The sequence below is a fragment of the Bombus fervidus genome, chromosome 6, assembly GCF_041682495.2.
Source record: "Bombus fervidus isolate BK054 chromosome 6, iyBomFerv1, whole genome shotgun sequence".
In the NCBI taxonomy this organism is placed as follows: Eukaryota; Metazoa; Arthropoda; class Insecta; order Hymenoptera; family Apidae; genus Bombus; species Bombus fervidus.
This window is the reverse complement of record NC_091522.1, coordinates 12,567,769-12,587,195: the sequence shown is the minus strand read 5'-3', so window position 1 is coordinate 12,587,195 and position 19,427 is coordinate 12,567,769. Positions and strand designations below refer to the sequence as shown.

The following is a 19,427-nucleotide window of genomic DNA, read 5'->3' as shown; positions in this document are numbered from 1 at the left end:
ATTATCCTCTCGAAGCGCGTTGAACGTCGTGCCAGGCCCGGCATCCGGGCAAATCAATATACCCTGCTCGGCTGGCTACCGGCTGCATCCGCTGCGAATGCAACTAAGATTCCGCTACGTAACCAGATATCGAAACCATCCGGGCAACCGCAATAGTACGTTATCGTCGATACGAGCCCTTCGAAAGAGACACTTATTCAAGAAAACGGTATGGATTACCGAGAGGCTTACGGAGGCACGAAACTAAAACTTCTTCGACGATCCCGCGAGCTTAACTCCGCGTTTCTAAGCTTCAGAGTTGTACTCGCGATTCGACGCCATCGTAGCGAGTTTCGATTCGTCTCGCATAATACGCGTCAACTGTTCGAACGATGTAGAAAAACTTGGAATCGAGCCGCAGAAGTTGAGTTAACGAGTTCCGTCGAAGTTAATCGACGGTTCTTGAAAAATGACGTGTACCAATCGTCTATTTTGAAACTAAAATAGCGAAATTTCGTGAAAATGGAATTCATCGGTTTACCTGGCAAATGTTTGTCCGAACGCGTGCAAGCGCATACAGATCTCCACAGAACTTTCATTTCATTCGTCGTTTTTTCTCCGAGTTTAATGAAATTCGTCGAGAAAGACGTTTCTCGAAAGTCGTTACAACTTCTTTCGTTCCTCTTCAAATGAAATCCTCTTTCGACGTCTTTCCAAGTCTTCCGTCGCTTCAACCGCTTATTTCAACGATCGAAACTCGTTCGATCGCCTCACCAGATCGTAACTACGGGAAGACAAATAGTAGGAGGTAGCGTGGAAAAATGGATGCAATTTCGCGATGGAGATTTCTTGCTGATCGCGTTTAAATCGTCGGAATCATCGGACGCGTAATCGCGACTTCGTAACCCGATGCAAAAGAAGGCTTCGTCCACTCTTGGGCCTGTTTATGGACACACCGGAAATCGGTACGCTCGATTTTCCAATAAATCTCAATTTAAGAAGATCGTTCGTACTCGCGCATAACCGCGCATTTCATTTGCCAAAGCAATTTCGTAATGACGCTGGAGAACGATGATTGCCCGGGGACGCGGTCCGCGTTGCTTTTGCCCGGGTAATGCGTATAAGTAGGGCGGCTTTAAGCCAGAGCATTACCGTTCACGATGAAATAACAGTGATTACGGTGCCTGCGGTATATACTCGCGACGCCTACCACGATCCAATAGCGAGAACTTAAAAGACACTGTTCGGATTGCCACTTCCTCGTTGATTCTTCTCTTCCTCTGTCTTTCACCAGATTTCCTTACCTCGTCGTTTTCTATACTTCCTCCGTTCGGGTTACGAGAATTGAAGAGAAAATTGAATTTGATTTCGCGACTATGTAAGTGTATAATGGTATTTTGATAATTAATCAATTCAATAGAATCGTTAATTATTAATAATGTTTGAAGAACGTTATTGATTAATTATTTATACTAAAATTTTCTCTTACAAATCCTACCATTGGTACTCGATCGCTTAAAGGAAGAAATAATTTGCTGTAAATCAGGTATATTCGATGTTAAAAGAACGTGTAATAAAAATATCGGAACCTCATTGTTCTTGACTGTCACGAATGATCAGAATAATCGCGTAATCTTTTTACACGACTTTTAAGATTACAGAACTTAGCGCAAAAGTTGCTGAAAACTTTTTTCTATTCCATCCGAACCACTTTTTTAGCGGAAAAACGATGCTCTTATCAAGTTAATAAATCTGAATTCCATAGTTAGCAAAAGTCTTCTAAAAAGAAGTGTTTGACAAATGAAGTCGATTGTCTTATCATCGATTATCTCGCTAGATAACGATAAGATCGTTGGTAAATCTTGGAAGTTTTGTTTTTGACCTTCTCGAAACCTCCTACCGAATCAACTATCGTTCAAACTCAATTACGAAACCTTCTGTTTCGTCATTCCTTTCATGAATCATGCTTCGCACCACTTTCCAATGTTCGACTCGCGACACAGACGTTTCCGTGTTACGGTCGAACCGTGAAAAACGCTACGATCCACCCGAGCAAATTGATAAGATGGATCGATCCGTGACGACGAAGAATTCCGTGAGCCGGGACCCGACGCGAATGCAATTCTCCGGCGAGGTTGCTGACTCGCGATCGATCAAGCCAGTCCGGGTGCCTTCAATTAGTCAACGAGGCTAATTAATTTACGACTCGATCGCGATTTACATAATTGGACGCGGTAACTGGGTACTATCGCGGATGCTCTTTTTGAGGGCTTGGTAATTATTCGCATCAATTGGATCGCTTAAATGCGAACCCGGGATTCTCTTCCTTCGCCGACGAGGCACAATTCCTTCAATCGTGAAGATGACTTTTATCGCGGTTACCTCTCTGAAGCAACGAGAACAAGGCGAGATTACTCGGAAAGTTGCCTCTCGAAAATATTCACGGCCCTGTTTTCGTTCCTCGTGAGTCCAGGAGACTGGAACCAACCATGAAAGTGGTGCCGATGAGTCGACAGCGAGCCTTCGAACGTAGAAAAACCACGGGCATGGGAGGATTCTGGCAACCGCAAAAACGCAGTCCACCCGCCGAGACAATTTCTCCGTAACGTGATTTTACAGACGGGGCTCGGATTTCTCTCCCCCGACTCCTACTCACGCGGTTCCTAGGTTTTTAGCTGCACCAATAAATCCCTGCTGGTGACAAAGAATCGTTTCGAAGCGTAGTTGGCTGCTCGTTGGACAAACCCGAGGAAACGTCCCTTAAACCTTTCAACGATGCAGGTAACCGAGAGAAATCCGAGGAAATCGAAGAGGTGGAACACGACGAGTCGATGCACGTGTATGGGCATAAAGGACGAGTCTGCTGACAATGCAACTCTCTGGCTCACCCTTACAATCGAAGCACGGTGCACAGTGCGTGAAAACGAACACGTGTATTAAAAAGCTTTGCGACTCGGAGTTTGCTACAAATATCGTCGATGAATCCAGCTGAATGGCACTCGTCGACGTATACCCGGGAACCAGGAATTCACAAAATATTTGCGCTCTCTCGACGATGCATTGAACGCAACGCAGGAGCCATTCCTTTTTTCTTCGTTCGCACGAGAGAAAAAAGAATCGATACACCAGACTGCACAAAGGGCGGAATTTTCATATAGAAAAATCGTATATAGACTCAACGATGATTACAATGAAGACGATACACGATGTGACTGAAACACGAACGGGCCGGATGTTGCGTCACGTAAATGGGGACATTAGGAATTTTTTTTCTGTGAGCTGGGCGCGTCGTTCCCGGTGAAATCGAAGCTACGTTCCTTCGATGGATCCGCACGCTATCTCGACGTGTAAATGGACCAAGTAAGTCGTCCCCTAACGTGAAAGAAAGATGTAAGCGACGTTGTGAATAATTGCAACGATTAAGTAGTCGCACGGACAAAGAAAGAAATTGCATTGTGAGTCGATCTTTCGTTTGCATCACCGATTCAGTCGTTTACCGCGTATATGCCAAAGTGCGGAATGCGCATCGATTTCCCATAGCGTAACGCAGAGATTGATATCGATATTATCAATTTCCTATCATTCCGATATCATCGTCGTCGATAGCGACACGAAATCGAATTACCGGGCAAATGATTCGTCATAAATCGCGTTTTGGTAACGCTGCGTCAATCGATGCGAAGCGGACGCCAGCTGAACGGCGAAAGAGTCGTAATCGCGAGGCCCGCAGCGTCCAGAAGAATTATTTGACGGGCAAATCGATGGGAGAAGACGGAACCGGCGCCTCTATCATTTTTCGAGCAAAACGTCACGCGGAAAGATACGCGGAGAGGGTCAATCGATAAGTATAGCTGACGATACGGTCACGTTCGATCGATGGACGATTGAACGTAATTCTATGGGATGGGAGTGGCCAGCGAAACTCTTTCCGAACGGAAAAGGCGCATCCTGTGCCCTGTCAACTAACAGTTGACAATGTACCACGAGGACGATCACCCGCACCCACGCATTTTTTGGCCATCACGAGATCGCTTGCGAGATCTCCAGACATAGACGTCTGTCTCGAGGAGCGCGATGTATTTTAACGACCTACTGGTTGATTAGAACATCACGGATCACAGACGATGATCTACATAGTTCGTTAGATTTTTATACTAAGTATGATACTTTGTAAGCATCGGAATCTTGACATAGTTTTTATTCGTCCTTTGTCCATATACGCATGGAACGTATCTAGAGATAGCAGTTCGTTCGATGCTGCGTATCCACGTTCCACATGATGTGAGAACGAGATCATCGGCTCAATTAGAACCAAAGTACAGAACCATCTACCTATAGAGCGAATCTAGCTTCGATGTAAACATTCACAAACAGCTACGAATTTGTTTCTTATTAACGACTCATCCACAGATCGTTTTTCTCGACTATATCCCCCGCATTAGCGTTTTATTTACGATCCAGCGATATCTATCGTATAGATTTCTCGTATGCATAACACCGTGACAAGATTTCGTTTATTTGATTACGAATACTATGGATATTGACCCATACGCGAGATATGTCAGCGCCATGGGGTGCATTCGGTTAAAATGAGAGGGTGACACACGAAAGGAAGAAGGGACGGTTTTGAACTGTATGCTGGATCTTAAGAACATAAATCAACTACGATGATCCTGTGACATGATTGAGATGAATCGTTCCTCAATAGCCACGGTATTCTTTGGCGTATCATACGTTATTAAGAAAGATTTTGTTCGCAGGCATTTCACACTGATAATCCCATTCGGTCAGTATCGTGACCACGATACAATCATTGTCAATCAATGAAAGGGTGAGGCAAAATGCTTGCCACGATTTGTTAAGCTGACCTATCCTAGAATTATTTAGTGTGAGTTTCCGAATTTTCTCTCTCGTGGATCGCGTAAAACGTCTAAACGAAATTATCAAAGTGGAAAGGAGGATATTAGGGAAGAAAGAATTAGAACTTTCGTAAAAGAATTGCGAAAAATCTACAATTAATCTATAACATTTAGGCCATTAATTTATAACATTTAAGTTAAAAAGAGTGACGTGGGACACCGTGAGATATCGCAGGAACATCGTGAGTTTTAGTTACAATTGATCATAAGATAGATACCTATGTTAAGCCCATTGTGAGCTCATTCTATACAATAGCGGACTTATCTGACTTGGAACTAAAAATAAAAATCTCTTCTCCCTTGCCTCTTTCGCTTATCACATAGAACAAATTATTCTCGCGAATTATCAGATCGCGATCTGATAATTCCTGCAACTCCGTTCCTTCGAACTATTGCGTGACGTACTCGCTCGCGCGTTTTCTGAATGCACGCGGATCAACATGCACTCGATAATCGTAAGTTGATAATATTCGTAAGTTGCCTTAAAAACACCTATGGCCTTCGTGACTACTCGATAATCGTTCGCTAATTACGTCGAGTTGCAGGAATTGTCATTACGAAGTTTACGGGATCCATTAGAGGATTTGCAGCATTACTTACTACTTACTCGGTACTTCGGTACTTAAACAAGTAGGTAATTTGATGTTCTTCGTAATGCTATTGAAACTAATTAAACGAATCATTTAACTATTATTGTATAGTAAATTAAGTAAATTAGGTGTATAGTAATGCTTTCTGAAGTATTGCAAAGGTATAAAATTCTATACTTCGTAGCAATTATAAGATATTTTATTTCTACATTTTATTTATAATTTCATACAAGACTTTAGTTTTAATTTGAACCAGTAACTATACTGAATCGATAACGTCGCACGTGACAGGAAAATGGTAAGAGGGTCAGGTGATCTCCAAAATGTGGAACGCGAAAAAACATTGCATATTACATGTCATCATTGACTATAAATAAGATATGTATATTCGTCTGTGATGTCACGTTTATTTTATACCTATTTCGTCTATGATTCCGACATTTTATAGTTACTGAGGCAAACTTTACCTATAATTGATAACTTATTACGATTATATGTATGTTATTCCCTACCTCATCGTTCGAAATCGTAGATGGCACAACAGTATTTTTATTTGTAATCTTTTTTACCGATCGTAATGATCGGTAATTCAGAATTTCATAAAATAACAAATCTACTTTTTATCTTGTCTATGGTTACAATAATGAGATAAAAAAGTGTATCGAACATCACACCTACATGATACAGCATTTATGTTATTAATTACAAATTATAAATTCATATATTATATTATTTTGTATGTACAATAGTAATACTAAGGAGGAAATTTCCATTCTGATAATACATACCAATTTATTTATTTAAAATACTTTCGAGACTTTAATTACAGAACAGCTTGCTTGCATTGTACATAAAATATACAAATTTACTACAAACAAGAAATTTTCCAAGTTTCAAATTTCATACAATTACAAATATCCGTTTATTAAAATCCAAGATCATAAATTAAATAGACATACATATGTATAGAACAGTCATCTATTTACTATATAAGTTTCGCTTCTGTAATGGAGCAAGTATGTGGTTTTAAAATTCAAATGCTCTAACACAGCCGTTAATAACAAGATTTTCCTTCATCTTGTATTATGTTATAAAGTGATCTAAATATTTACCGATTGAATTATGTTCTTTATAATTCTGTCATCATAATTGACATTATCTAATTACCTAATTCTGTACAAAGCTATCAATTTTATATCGATGTAATGGCCGTAAGTGCATCTTTCCATCGAAATGTACTTTTACTATCTCAAGTAATTCAACCTAGTGATGAGTTCAAGAAACATTTTCGCGAGGTATATTTTTTTATTAAAAAATAAATACGTTTATTAGAAAATATTTTTTAATATATTATCTTTTTCTATACTTCCGTTATTTTAATTTATTATAACGTTTCAATTTATAGGGAATGTTTGACAAACCCAACACAGTTGGCTTCTTACATATTTCATATTACTTATTAACAATATATGATTCAGAACGTTTTAAAAAGCTAATTGAATGGCCTGTAATTTGCAAAAAGACTGAAACAAAGTATCGTAACAGTGTCAAAGACTACTTAGTAATTATATCTGCAGAAAATCCTGACATTGGTTTTCCAAGTATACTTATATCTCACTTAATTCATGCAGGTGGAAGTAAATTTACAATCATTATGTGGAAATTATCCCAAGTAGTTGTAAGAAGATATATTATGCGAGAAAGTAAGATATTTTTTCTATAGAAAATATTTTTTTAACGCATCTTTTTCATTCATTATTGTAAAATGTATTGAAATTCCATTATATTGCTGGCTCTTACTTTTTTAGCTATCTATGATGTTGCATTTGCACCACAAATAGGAAGTAAAGGAAATCTAACAAAACAATTTTTACAAAAAATTAATGCAAGAATTGATTCCAATATTTTGAATCAGCATAAAAATTTATCCAGAATGAAGGATATAGTTGAATCTGTTTTAAAGTAATATTTTTACTTTTGTTTTTATTGATACATTTGTTGTCTAATTTTCCTTATTTAATTTAAATCTCATTTTTCAGGAACAAGAAGGAAACATTAGATAATATTATAGCAGATATTTTTGAAAAAGAACTATTAATTGCAAATCTCTCAGAAACGGCACCTGTACATGTTTCAATTAAGAAATATTTAAGGGACATAAATAATGATAAAATAATAAAAAGTTGATACATTTAATCCATGTTTTTAAATTTATGTATATACTTATGTTTTAGCTTTCTCAAAATATTAATTATTTATTAATTCTAGCATGGAAGATGAATATAAGTAAAAGCTTAAACAAAATACAAATACAAAATAAAGCTTTAAGAGACGTAGAGCAGGTCATTTATAAAGTGAATAATATAATCACAAATAATAGTAGTGATATTAAAATGTTAAGTGCAAAACCATTACAAAAAATAAATCATATGGAAATTTCAGAATTATTTTCTCCAGATATGCAAGTAAGTACTTGTTTACCATTTTCTAATAAATATTAATAAACTGAAAAGTAACACATTAAACATATTTCACATTTCAGTGTCTTCTATTTCAATTATATAAGGATGATAAATTAATGCTAAATAATTTTATTCTATTATTTAATTTTCTCCTGACTCAGTTGCAAAACCGATTAAAATTAAATATATTAGAGGACTTTTCGGAATGTTTATTACAAATAGAAGCTAGTTACACAGATCTAAAAGCAGCGCCCGATATAATTCAAACTTATCTAACAGATATTACTAAAATAATATCTGAGACACAAGATATTTTATGTCAGAAAAATGTAATACAAATCCATGATGATGATGTTATATTACCTATGATGAATGTAGTCATGTCATCACCTCTCATTAAAATTGATACTGATTATAGTGATGATGGAAGTAATCTTCAGAAACGACTGCAATTGACTCCAGTAGAAGGTAAGACTAAAGCTATTTATAAAATTATTGAAATAATATATTTATGCGAATATTCTTTTCAGCTCCACATAAATCACTATTTTCGAGGTATGAACGCCTAAAACAAAATCATACATCACATGGACCAAAATTAAGGGAAAATTTATTAGTATCACGAATTAATTTTAAGGACACAATTACAAGTGTAAATAGTGAACAGTCGTCTTTAGATACGCATATGGTCTTATCTAAAAAAAATGTATTGTCTTCCAAACATGCAAAAAAATATTCACGATTATTTTCAACTCGTATAAAAAGAAATAATATAACAGGTACGTAACCAGCATTAAATCTTTTAAGAAGTTAAAAATTCTTCTCTTTTTTGTGCAGCAGCAGCAGCAGCAGCAGCAAACTCAAGCATAATATCTATACCTTGTTCTTCAAATGCGAATTCTACAGCGATTACAAATTGCATAATTGAAGAAATGCATGATATATCAGAGCTTAGTCTAAACATTTCAACAAAAAGTCTTTATAACATAAATGTAGAATTTGCCACACCAAAAAAATTGGCCGCTGAACAAGATAAATCTGAAAACATGTTGGAAATGGAAGATGTAGTAAATGATCTTCCAAATAAAGCTAATGTGATTGATATATGTGACACAATAGAAGTAGCGATTAAAAATAATGACGATGATGCTATCAGTAAAACCGAACAAAGTAAACATCGCAGACGTTCAATCGGTGATTTAGTTGAACGTTATAAAAAGTTACTTGAAGTAAGCAATCGGACATCAAATCAAAAATTAGTTACATAAAATGCGATGATAAATAGTTGTAAGAATTTACAAACATGTATGCAATGAAATACATTTTTATATATTTTTTTTAAATGAAGTTTTATCATTTTCTTGGCTTTTTATTGAATTTCCGTAAAATATATATATATATATATTTTTTTTTCATTTCGGTGTGTTGTAATTGTGGTATACATTGTAAATAGTATATCCCACAATTGTAAACACATCTTAGTTTTATTTTAAAGTATACAAAATAATTCAAAAGGATAAAAATAAAAACAAATCCAAAATATAGAATAAAAATCGATCATCTGAGATTTATATTTGGAAAATTGATTTTAAAATACATATTCTTTGTAGATAGCATACAATCTTTTGAGTAATCTTTATAATATTCACCATGTTTATGTTGGTAGTCTTGTTACGTTGCAAGTAAACAATGTGTATAAATCGTTTTTTATAAAAAAGAACGCAACATATCTATGTATTGCAATAATACACCTTCCATGTTTTCATAGAAATTCACCAAAATGTATTGCCGGTAGTAAAATGTGTTTGGATTATAATTTAAGGTTATACTACATAATAAAGAGTTATATTTTAGAAAATGGAGATTCTAATTGAATGTTATAGTGCTTAAAATCAATTATGGACAATAATCATTGAATGGACGAAGTTTTAATAGATAAAACAACATGAAACTAGTAAAACCTAACTGGGTTACGCACGATGGTTTGTACAAAATGTTTTACTTGGATTTATTTTCTGCAATGTTTACAATTGAAATGTAACATAAAATGTTTATTTTTCAGGATATCCAATTTTTTCCGTGGATATACACCCAGATGGAAAAAGGCTTGCTACTGGTGGACAAGGTATAATATTAATATTTTCAATTTATACCTAATATTGTTTTGTGACAATAGTTGAATTTGTTAGTTTTTCCTTTATACTTACAGTATATTTAATTAAATTATAATTTTATGGTATATTTGTTATATTATTCTTAAAATTAATTATAGGTGGAGATTCCGGAAGGGTTGTTATATGGAATATGGAACCAGTAATTAGTGAAATTGTTGAATTAGATGAAAATATACCAAAAATGTTGTGTCAATTAGATAATCACCTTGGTATGAAAACAAGTTAAAATTTAATTTATCCTTTTCATATGTTATTACATGTGTATAAATATATATATGATATTAATAAATATATATAATACTTTTATAGCTTGTGTCAATTGTGTAAGATGGAGTAACAATGGTTTGCTAGCATCAGGTGGTGTAGATAAACTGATCATGATTTGGAGATTGTCAGGTGGATCAGGTGGAAGTTCAATATTTGGTGGAAAATCCAGTATTGAAACATGGCGTTGCATAGCTACATTACGTTCTCATGAAGCTGATGTACTTGATCTTGCATGGGCACCACATAGTCCATGGTTAGCTTCTGCATCAGTAGACAATAGCGTAATTGTGTGGGATGCATCAAAATTTCCAGCTATTGTAGCTGTATTAAAGGGTCATACAGGATTTGTAAAAGGAATTACATGGGATCCAGTAGGAAAATACTTAGCATCGCAATCTGATGATAAGACGTTAAGAGTATGGCGTACGACAGATTGGACAGAAGCAGCACTGATATCAGAACCATTTGATGAATGTGGTGGAACAACACATGTTCTAAGACTTTCTTGGAGTCCAGATGGACAATATTTAGTATCAGCTCATGCAATGAATGGTGGAGGTCCCACAGCTCAAATAATTGAAAGGGATGGATGGACACAAGATAAAGACTTTGTTGGTCATCGTAAAGCTGTTACTTGTGTGGTATATATTAAATACAAGATATAAATTTCGTGATTTACATATGTCAAATTACTTATTAAGTAATTAATTTCTTAACTTTCCACATGTTGCAGAGATTTAATGGTAACATTTTACAAAAAAAGCAGTCAGGTTCCTCTAAACAGTATTGCTGTGTTGCTATAGGATCACGCGATCGTTCTCTATCCGTCTGGTTGACGTCCTTAAAAAGACCTTTAGTAGTAATACATGAATTATTTACGCATTCAGTCTTAGATGCTAGTTGGTCACCATGTGGTCTTCGATTAGCTGCTTGTTCTTGGGATGGATCTGTTGTACTTATTGAATTCACACAGCAGGAATTAGGTCAACCATTAGATCCTGCTGAACAAGTATGCAGTCTACATAAATTGTTTCAAATTGTAATAAACAAATAATTATTTCTATTTCATTACAGAGTAGTCTTCATGAACGATTATATGGTAAACCATTAGTTCAAGGTGGTTGTACTGTAATGGAAGCACCCGAGCTTCTTAATCTAAAAACATCGACATCATTGACACAACCAACTTCAGCACCTCCAAATATAAATTTAGTACATCCACCCACTACTACTACAACTACTCCTGCTAAAGGTCCAATTAATAAGCAAATTGAAACAAGGACATCAGATGGTAAAAGGCGAATAACACCAATGTTTATACCACCACCATCTGATACAATGTGAGTTAGATTGTAATTTTACGAAATTATAATTTCTATATGTTCTTTAGATTATATTAATAATTTTCACTCAGGGATTCATCAAATAATAGACTCGGAACTCCAACATTTACAAGCCAAGTAAAAAGTTCTATTGTTATTGAGAAACGAAACGACGTCGTAACGCCTAATGTTACTTCGTCTTTAAATTCAACAAATATAAACAGTCAAGCTTCTACCCTTACCTTAAAACGTCGCGACCAGTCGACTCCAAAATCATATCATACACCATTTAACAAGAAACCAAAAATTGCATCTGAAAGAAATATAAATCAAGTTATACTTCCACCATTAAAACCGTCCAGTTCATTGTCTCAACAAGCTGGTCACTATGCAGTAACTGTTACTAACAGCCAAGGTTTAGCTCATTTACAAGTATTTAAAGGCACAGATTCTGAGCCTACTTGGGATTTGTATCTGGGATATAGCGCTGTAGCACTTGCAGCATCACCGGCAGTTATAGCAGTTGGGTTAGAAGATGGTAGCCTCCATACATTTCATCCTACAAAGGGATGCCGTCCAGCACCTCCATTAGCACCGCCTGCACCACTTGCAAAAGTTCATGCAGTTGGAAATGCAGTATTAATTCCTTTTTTAATTTCCTTTTTACTTTCTTTTTAATTTAAGGATAATTATTGTTTAATACACATAAATGTTTTTAGGTAATGGTTATTTCAAGCTGTGGTGCTGTACGTGTATGGGAAATAGGATACTCGTGTAGAATGATAGTTTCTACATCTGCTGCACATTTAGCAGTACCTGGTACCTCTTTATTGTCCTGCACTTTATATAATGGAATGCCCCATTTAGCTTTCACGAACGCTAGAGCATATATATATCATAAAGAAATGGGTATATAAATTATATTAACTAATAAGGTTATTTATTTTACATTACATACAATATATTTATAAAAAAAACTTGTTAGGTACATGGCTACTCATTGGTGACAGTCAAGATCCTATATGGCGTTGGGCTTCGTTTAATGCATCAAGTGCATCTGGAAATAGAGCACCTAGAGGTCCATTATCTTCTTTGCAAGAAGGATTATTTAGAACAGCAGGAAATACTTTACCCAATCCGAGATTACCTCATAGTGCTCCAAGTGTAGTATCGTATTTAGAACAACAGCTACTTGCTTCCAAAGCTCTTGGAAGTGCTCAAGAATACATACACTGGCTCATGGCTTTAGTGTCATTTTTATTAACTCAAGGTATATATATTAAATTATAAAAATTAAAATATAAAAAGCACATATACAAATATATATATATATATATATATATATATATATATATATATATATATATATATATGTGCCTTTCTTATATTTTAATTATTTATTATATTTCACAAAATATTATTCTTTCAGACGGATTAGAAAAACGTCTAAGGTTAATTTTAGATGAATTTTTGGGTCCAAGTCACACAACAGCTTCTAAGAGCATATGGGATCCTTCAATTTTGGTATTATCTCAGTACATATTCTTCATTTATTTGTTTCTATTTCTTTATGTGTTATATATGCTATTATTAGTTACAAGCATAGTACCATATTTCTGTATTTTATATAGGGGATTAAAAAGCATAAACTTTTGGAAGATGTATTATCTGTTATTGGAGGACATCTTCGCTGGCAAAGATTATATCTTGAATACATGGAACAATTGACAACACTGAAAAATCAAACTAATTAAAAGTAATTTTTCAACGTATAGGTATAAATTAACGTATAGAATTTATATCGTGATCATTATACATTCTAAAGTGGTGTTTAGAAACTTGAAAAACATAATTATTTTATTAAACATATCTGTAATAAAGATATAATAATGAACATAATTTCATAAACTTCTGATATCTGTAACAACTTCCAGTCTTAACACGTTGATGCCGGCGCCGATATTCATGGTTTTCTCCGTGGGACGGCGCCCGAATTCACTGTCTGCTTCGTGGGACGGCAGTGGGGCACATTAGACTCTTCGACACAACCGCAATTTTTCAACTTTAACCTCAATTTATAGCAAAATTAAAGTAAAGCTGACGGGACCAGCTTTGGCTCTAATTTTGTATTCTTTCCTATTTTTCTCAAAAAATAGAGGTCAGACGCGAATTCTGACCATCGCATGCAATTCTGTGAACACTTTTCTATAAGAAACGTTCACAGCGCGAATCAAAAAACTTTTCAATTTTTCAATTTTTCAATTGAGATAAAATAATATAAACCTATTTTCTACTACCTACTTTGTGAAATATATGTGTGATCCACCGCCGCCCCTCGGGACAGACACGTCTGACCCACCGGTGGGTCGCCCCGGCGTCAACGTGTTAATGTGAATTGCTCATTTTAAACTTAAAATGATACATTTTTTCGCAATATATAATCAGCATAAATATGCACTTAAATAATAATACGATTCCATACTTTGTGATTTTTTAATGCCTCTTTTATTTTATGCAGTACGTTTTCAAATCAAAGAATGTATGAGTTTGTGATTATTGAAACTTCATTATTTATTTTAAATTATAGAAAACGGATACAAGATTTCAAGCACCTTTTTAGAATTATTTTGTATCTCTTGTATATGTTTAAGAACAAATCTTTATGAGATAAGAAAATTGTACAGTCTTTTTATGTCATACATGATATAATAATAAAAATATCTGTATAATAACTAATATTTTATATTAAATAAATGATGTTTTTTATTTTAATATTTAATAAATATTTGTTATTAAACAATTTTATCCATTCTATTAAAAAACTTCCTGATGTTATTATGCAATATTATACAGAAGAATAAAAGGAAAATAAAACATACTAATTAATTAGAAATTTTAACAATTTTATATCATCTTCATACAGTACATTTTAAACAAATCAAGTGCCAGGCAATGTATAACGCACTACATTAAACTTTAATATTAATATAAAAGTTTTCCATACTTAAATTGTAATTATATGCACTTGTTAATATAAAAAATACTTACACTAATATAATATACTCACAAATACAATACAATACAAAAATTATTTGATGTATTTCATATAATTTGTTATATGATAAACATGAAATTTGTTAACCCTCTTAATAATAAAATTGTAAAATTAGTAATAATGGAAATAAATTTATAATTATATATATATATTCTTTATTTCCGTTTATCTTCCAGCTCTGCAGTAACTTCCTGATACAAAATAAGTTTATAATCATCTATACTAGAAATTTTTCTTCTCATCGTAAACTTAATAAATGTTACGTCAAATTTATGAAATACATCAAATCAAATCCTTTCATTGAAGAGTAATGCTTATATGGAATCCAATCATTATTTTGATATTTTGTTTCTAACAATTTGCTAAATATATTTGGATAAAAATATATAGAGTATATCATTATTATTTCCACATAACAGATAAAAATAACAATTACCTCAATAATGAATTGCACTAATCATACATATAATTGTATTGTATACAAATAGAGACCATTTAAAACAAGTAAAAAAATAATACATAAGAATCAATTAATAAACCACAATTGATTTATGTACTTTTATATCACCTTTGAATATATAAACTTGCACCAGGATATCGATATCAGCCAAACTACAATGAATGACGTAATATAAGAATATAGATTATTTTAAATTGAATAAAGTACATATTATCTGTTCTGCTGCAATACATTTTGTACAAAGATAATAATTACTTGGTAGATTTAAAAAGTAATACAATTCTCATCTTTTTTAAATCTTCATTAACCATCTTCAAAATTCCTAAAAATAATATCACAAATATTATTCTGGTATAATAACTATCTTTTGCTATGTAAGTACATACAGAAATATATATGTATAATGTAAAAATTCTAATCACATAAATACATGAGTATATGTATATACAGAAATTTTAAGTTATTTGTCTTTCAATTGACGCTGTAATTTAGGCAATAAAAATATTTAGTATGACTAGAATGTACTGAATATACACAAATAAATTTTATCTTAAATTTATCAAGGCCATTACATTCTAAGGCAAGTGCAATTAGACTTGAAACATTTAAATAATTAAATGCACGAAAGATGACATATAAAATTAAATATGTAGAAACAGTTCATCTCCAAAAAATTGAAATATTCATTACATTGAAAAAATTCATAAATAACATATTAAATATCAATGTATATTCTGATAATTTATGTAAGTATAAATATGCATGTACATATACTTCAAAAAGCTAGTTATTACTATTAAATATTTAATATTTAGAAAATCACAAAACGTATGTGTTATTATACGAGTTAAATTTCATAATTGTACAAATAGGATATGTTAATTGCATTAATTGAAGCAGAATATTTAATAAATGTAGAAAATCTTAATTCTTTTTACAATGTGTAAAAGGTTCTAAATAGAAGAACTACACTATGGTAAAAGCAAGAGAATTTATATAATTTAATGGATATATTTACCTATTGTCTATATAAAATAATCAAGAGATGTAATATAAAAAATATGATAAGTAATATAAATTTTAATATAAATAAAACAAAATAAGTCAATAATTGTATATTACGAAGTACAAAACTAATAATTATAACTAATAATATTATGCAGCATCATTTTTAAGAAGATTAATAATTATATTGTTTTATGCGATAACTATTTCTGTATCCAAACATTAAGATTTCTCTAATATTCCTAAAATCGCACTTGTAATATTAAGATGCTAGAATCATTATCTATGTATCAAGCTATAATGCATTAATCTTAATAAATATTTAATGTAGACAATATGTAAATCTTTTGTACCTTCAATGATAATTTTTATACATATATACAAAAATTATTATATGTAATACTTAAGTACTCACATAAAACAATAAAAATAAATAAACACATAAATTAAAAATTACAACCTGCATATTGTGCGTTATGTTGAATCACATGTAACAAATTATACTTTCAACAACACATACATCACCGATTCAATAAGGAACTATAACTATATAATACTTAATACAAGACAGGCCATGATGTATTCTTATTAATCATACTGTCATTCATTGCAATAGGCCACATAACTATTCGTGATACTACTATTACCAATATAATTAATGAATTGCAGTTAGATGTGTGGATGTGTATATAGATAATATATAGTTATATACACATTTACACGAATAAATTAACTTTCATCAAGCTCTGTTGATACTACAAACTTCTATAATACCGCATTTTATAATTTCAACTATTATATTATTTTCTTAATGTTAACAATGGAAACATCTACTTCATGAATAAAACTAATCACTGTCCATTGTAACTGACTCTTTTAATTCTGATTCATCAACATAATAATTTTTTGAATTTTTTTCTTCTGCAGACTTTACACACTGCAAACAATTTATAAATAAATTTATTGTATCTAAAATCATAATTACTATTTTATCATAAAATGTAGTTTGCCTATAATGCTCAATGTTAGAAATTACAGAAGAAAGACTTACATCCTCAATTCTTATACGTGGTGATGCAATTTGTTCAGGGAAATGCCAAGGTTTATAATTTGGGTTATTAAGTAATTTCCAATTAGGGTAAGCTACAGAAGCTTTATGTAATTTTTTAACCATCTAAAATAAGAAATTAATTTGAGAATTTAATATAAATAAAGTTTCAATTGTAATTAACACAAAAGTTACATACTCTTGGAGCAAATATTTGCGTAACTTTATTAACCAACCATACTGGTAATTTTCCATGTGGATCAGTATGAGATACATAGCCTAATTCAGAGCCATCACCATTTCGAGATGGTCTTACTATATATCCTTAAATAAGATAAATAAATAAGTAATAAAATACGCAGAGATAAATAATAAATTTTATTTCAATATTTAAATCATACCTGTAAGATAAGATGTTGCTCGTACAAATTGCTTTTTTGGTGGATAGTCTTTATGAAAAACAGAATGATTCAAAATTAATTGCTCTATACCAGTATCAAGCCATGATCTTTGTAGAACAAAATCTCTGTTTTTCAATGGGGATGGACAGGCCACTAATTGATTATATATATATATATATATATATATATATATATATATACATAGATATACACATACATATTATATATATACATTATTTGTATACAAACAACTATAATTTCTATATAAGTACAAATAGAATTAGTCAATAATATTAGATACTTGCTTGAATAATAACCAATATCGTTATTTGGATTAAAAAAGCCTATGTCTTTTGATTCAATCATATGGGTGTCCCAGACCTTTCTATATTCGGGATCATGTAACACATCATATAATGTTTCTGGTAGAACATCGGCAAAACGTGTTCTAATCTGAAAAATATTTCCATTAGTAATATTAAATATCTATAAATATGTAAATGAAATAGAAAACTCAATTGCAAATAACAGAAATAATACATACCTTTACCATTCTAAAACTAATTCCTGATACAGATTTTGTCCAAACTGATAAATCAGGTTTATTATAATCTAATCTCCAATCATTATTATCATCATATAAATGTTTCAACTTCTCAAAATCCTTATCTTCAGCAATTTTAACTATTCCAATATCCATTTTATAAGAATATTGTCTATGACACAATTAACATAACTAATACTTAAATGCACAATTTCTAAAAATAAAATATACAATGACACAATTTTTTACTTTTATAATTTATTAACACAACTTGATAAAAATGCAAACACAAAAGTACCTGTCATTCATAGAGTTCTTAGCAATTTAATAAAAAACCTATGCATGTTCAGTTCTTGTATGTAATAAGCTTTACACTTATGCCAGAGAAGTCTTTGGTCAGTCTTAATCATTGTTTTCTTTTCCAAAGATAAAAATTAAATATACTATTCTTGAATTTCATTCATACTAAAAAGAAAATAAAAATATGATAATTGATAAATTAGTATAGTAGGTTGAAATAAGAGGTTGAAATGTAACCTCTTGTCTAGTAGCATTTTAATATTGGTAAATTCCGTCATCTCTAATCGATCTATTAAGTCAGCTATGTACTAACAATATAAATAATTACAACAATTTAAACAGCCCGCACAAACATTGTTACGTACATTCTCTTGAAAGTAAAAACAATCCGAATAAATTTTCTACATGTATATGTACATACCTCATGTATATTGAACTGGCTACCGCTTACAGCCGAAAGATGTTTCTACAAATTAGAAACAACTTATTTTGTATACTCAACTTATAAATTAATATAAATTGTCCATTAAATATTTGAAAAATTAACATTTAACAAAAATTCGCATTGAAAAAATCAACTGATTTGTGTTACGGTTATGATATATACTGATAACAGGTTAGTCAATATCTAACATACTATTCAGATTATCTTTACGTGAGTTCCAGTTTTTCATTATACATTTATCATTTTATTATTTATTTGAGGTACGTTTTATTTCATTCGTAGATATTTTAATTCTTAAGTAGATATCAATGAATTTATTACTGTATTATAATTATTTTACCCTCCATGTATACATGTACATAAATATATATTAATAATATTTCAATATTAGTATGACTTTCTATATATGTTTGCAAGCTATCTATCTTTTTCTATTTTTATTTAAATTTGTTAATT

At 32.0% G+C, this 19,427-nt stretch overlaps 3 protein-coding genes across 11 annotated transcripts in view; 2 read left to right on the top strand and 1 right to left on the bottom strand.

The window, feature by feature from the left end:
• The window catches only part of LOC139988569 (uncharacterized), a 45,280-nt gene extending 35,987 nt beyond the window's left edge, over positions 1–9,293 (top strand). Inside the window, exons 1-8 of one of the 4 annotated variants that reach the window (XM_072006156.1) lie at positions 6,482–6,783; positions 6,894–7,191; positions 7,297–7,450; positions 7,528–7,670; positions 7,757–7,953; positions 8,031–8,418; positions 8,481–8,729; positions 8,788–9,293. In XM_072006156.1, coding sequence (XP_071862257.1) covers positions 6,694–6,783; positions 6,894–7,191; positions 7,297–7,450; positions 7,528–7,670; positions 7,757–7,953; positions 8,031–8,418; positions 8,481–8,729; positions 8,788–9,218 — 1,950 coding nt within the window. In that variant the 5' untranslated portion in view covers positions 6,482–6,693 and the 3' untranslated portion in view covers positions 9,219–9,293. Of the gene's footprint in view, positions 1–6,481; positions 6,784–6,893; positions 7,192–7,296; positions 7,451–7,527; positions 7,671–7,756; positions 7,954–8,030; positions 8,419–8,480; positions 8,730–8,787 lie in introns of those variants that run through there. The other 3 variants (XM_072006157.1, XM_072006160.1, XM_072006161.1) reach the window with 3 other exon arrangements.
• A 358-nt stretch (positions 9,294–9,651) lies between these two features.
• Hira (histone cell cycle regulator-like protein) lies at positions 9,652–13,796 on the top strand. 2 transcript variants are annotated; one of them, XM_072005922.1, is made up of 12 exons: positions 9,652–9,932; positions 10,013–10,075; positions 10,223–10,333; positions 10,434–11,032; positions 11,125–11,400; positions 11,466–11,731; positions 11,806–12,349; positions 12,433–12,622; positions 12,699–12,983; positions 13,143–13,237; positions 13,345–13,469; positions 13,648–13,796. In XM_072005922.1, exons 1-11 carry the CDS (start codon positions 9,896–9,898, stop codon positions 13,465–13,467), a joined length of 2,589 nt encoding a protein of 862 aa, XP_071862023.1. In that variant the 5' UTR covers positions 9,652–9,895; the 3' UTR covers positions 13,468–13,469; positions 13,648–13,796. The 2 variants fall into 2 exon arrangements, with proteins under 2 accessions (XP_071862023.1, XP_071862022.1); XM_072005921.1 differs by having other exon boundaries at positions 13,345–13,796.
• A 799-nt stretch (positions 13,797–14,595) lies between these two features.
• LOC139988442 (START domain-containing protein 10) lies at positions 14,596–19,304 on the bottom strand. Of its 5 annotated transcripts, XR_011800124.1 has the most exons (9): positions 18,948–19,304; positions 18,525–18,691; positions 18,227–18,440; positions 17,988–18,135; positions 17,683–17,835; positions 17,481–17,605; positions 17,285–17,407; positions 15,484–15,550; positions 14,596–15,380 (listed from the first exon to the last, which is right to left on the bottom strand). XR_011800124.1 is itself a non-coding variant. In XM_072005888.1 (8 exons), the coding sequence occupies exons 3-8, from the start codon at positions 18,380–18,382 to the stop codon at positions 15,542–15,544; spliced, it is 714 nt and encodes a 237-aa protein (XP_071861989.1). In that variant the 5' UTR covers positions 18,383–18,440; positions 18,525–18,691; positions 18,948–19,304; the 3' UTR covers positions 14,596–15,541. The 5 variants fall into 5 exon arrangements, 4 of the variants coding, with proteins under 4 accessions (XP_071861989.1, XP_071861990.1, XP_071861987.1 ...); XM_072005888.1 differs by having other exon boundaries at positions 14,596–15,550; XM_072005889.1 differs by lacking the exons at positions 14,596–15,380; positions 15,484–15,550 and adding an exon at positions 16,409–17,202.
• Positions 19,305–19,427: the final 123 nt, after the last annotated feature.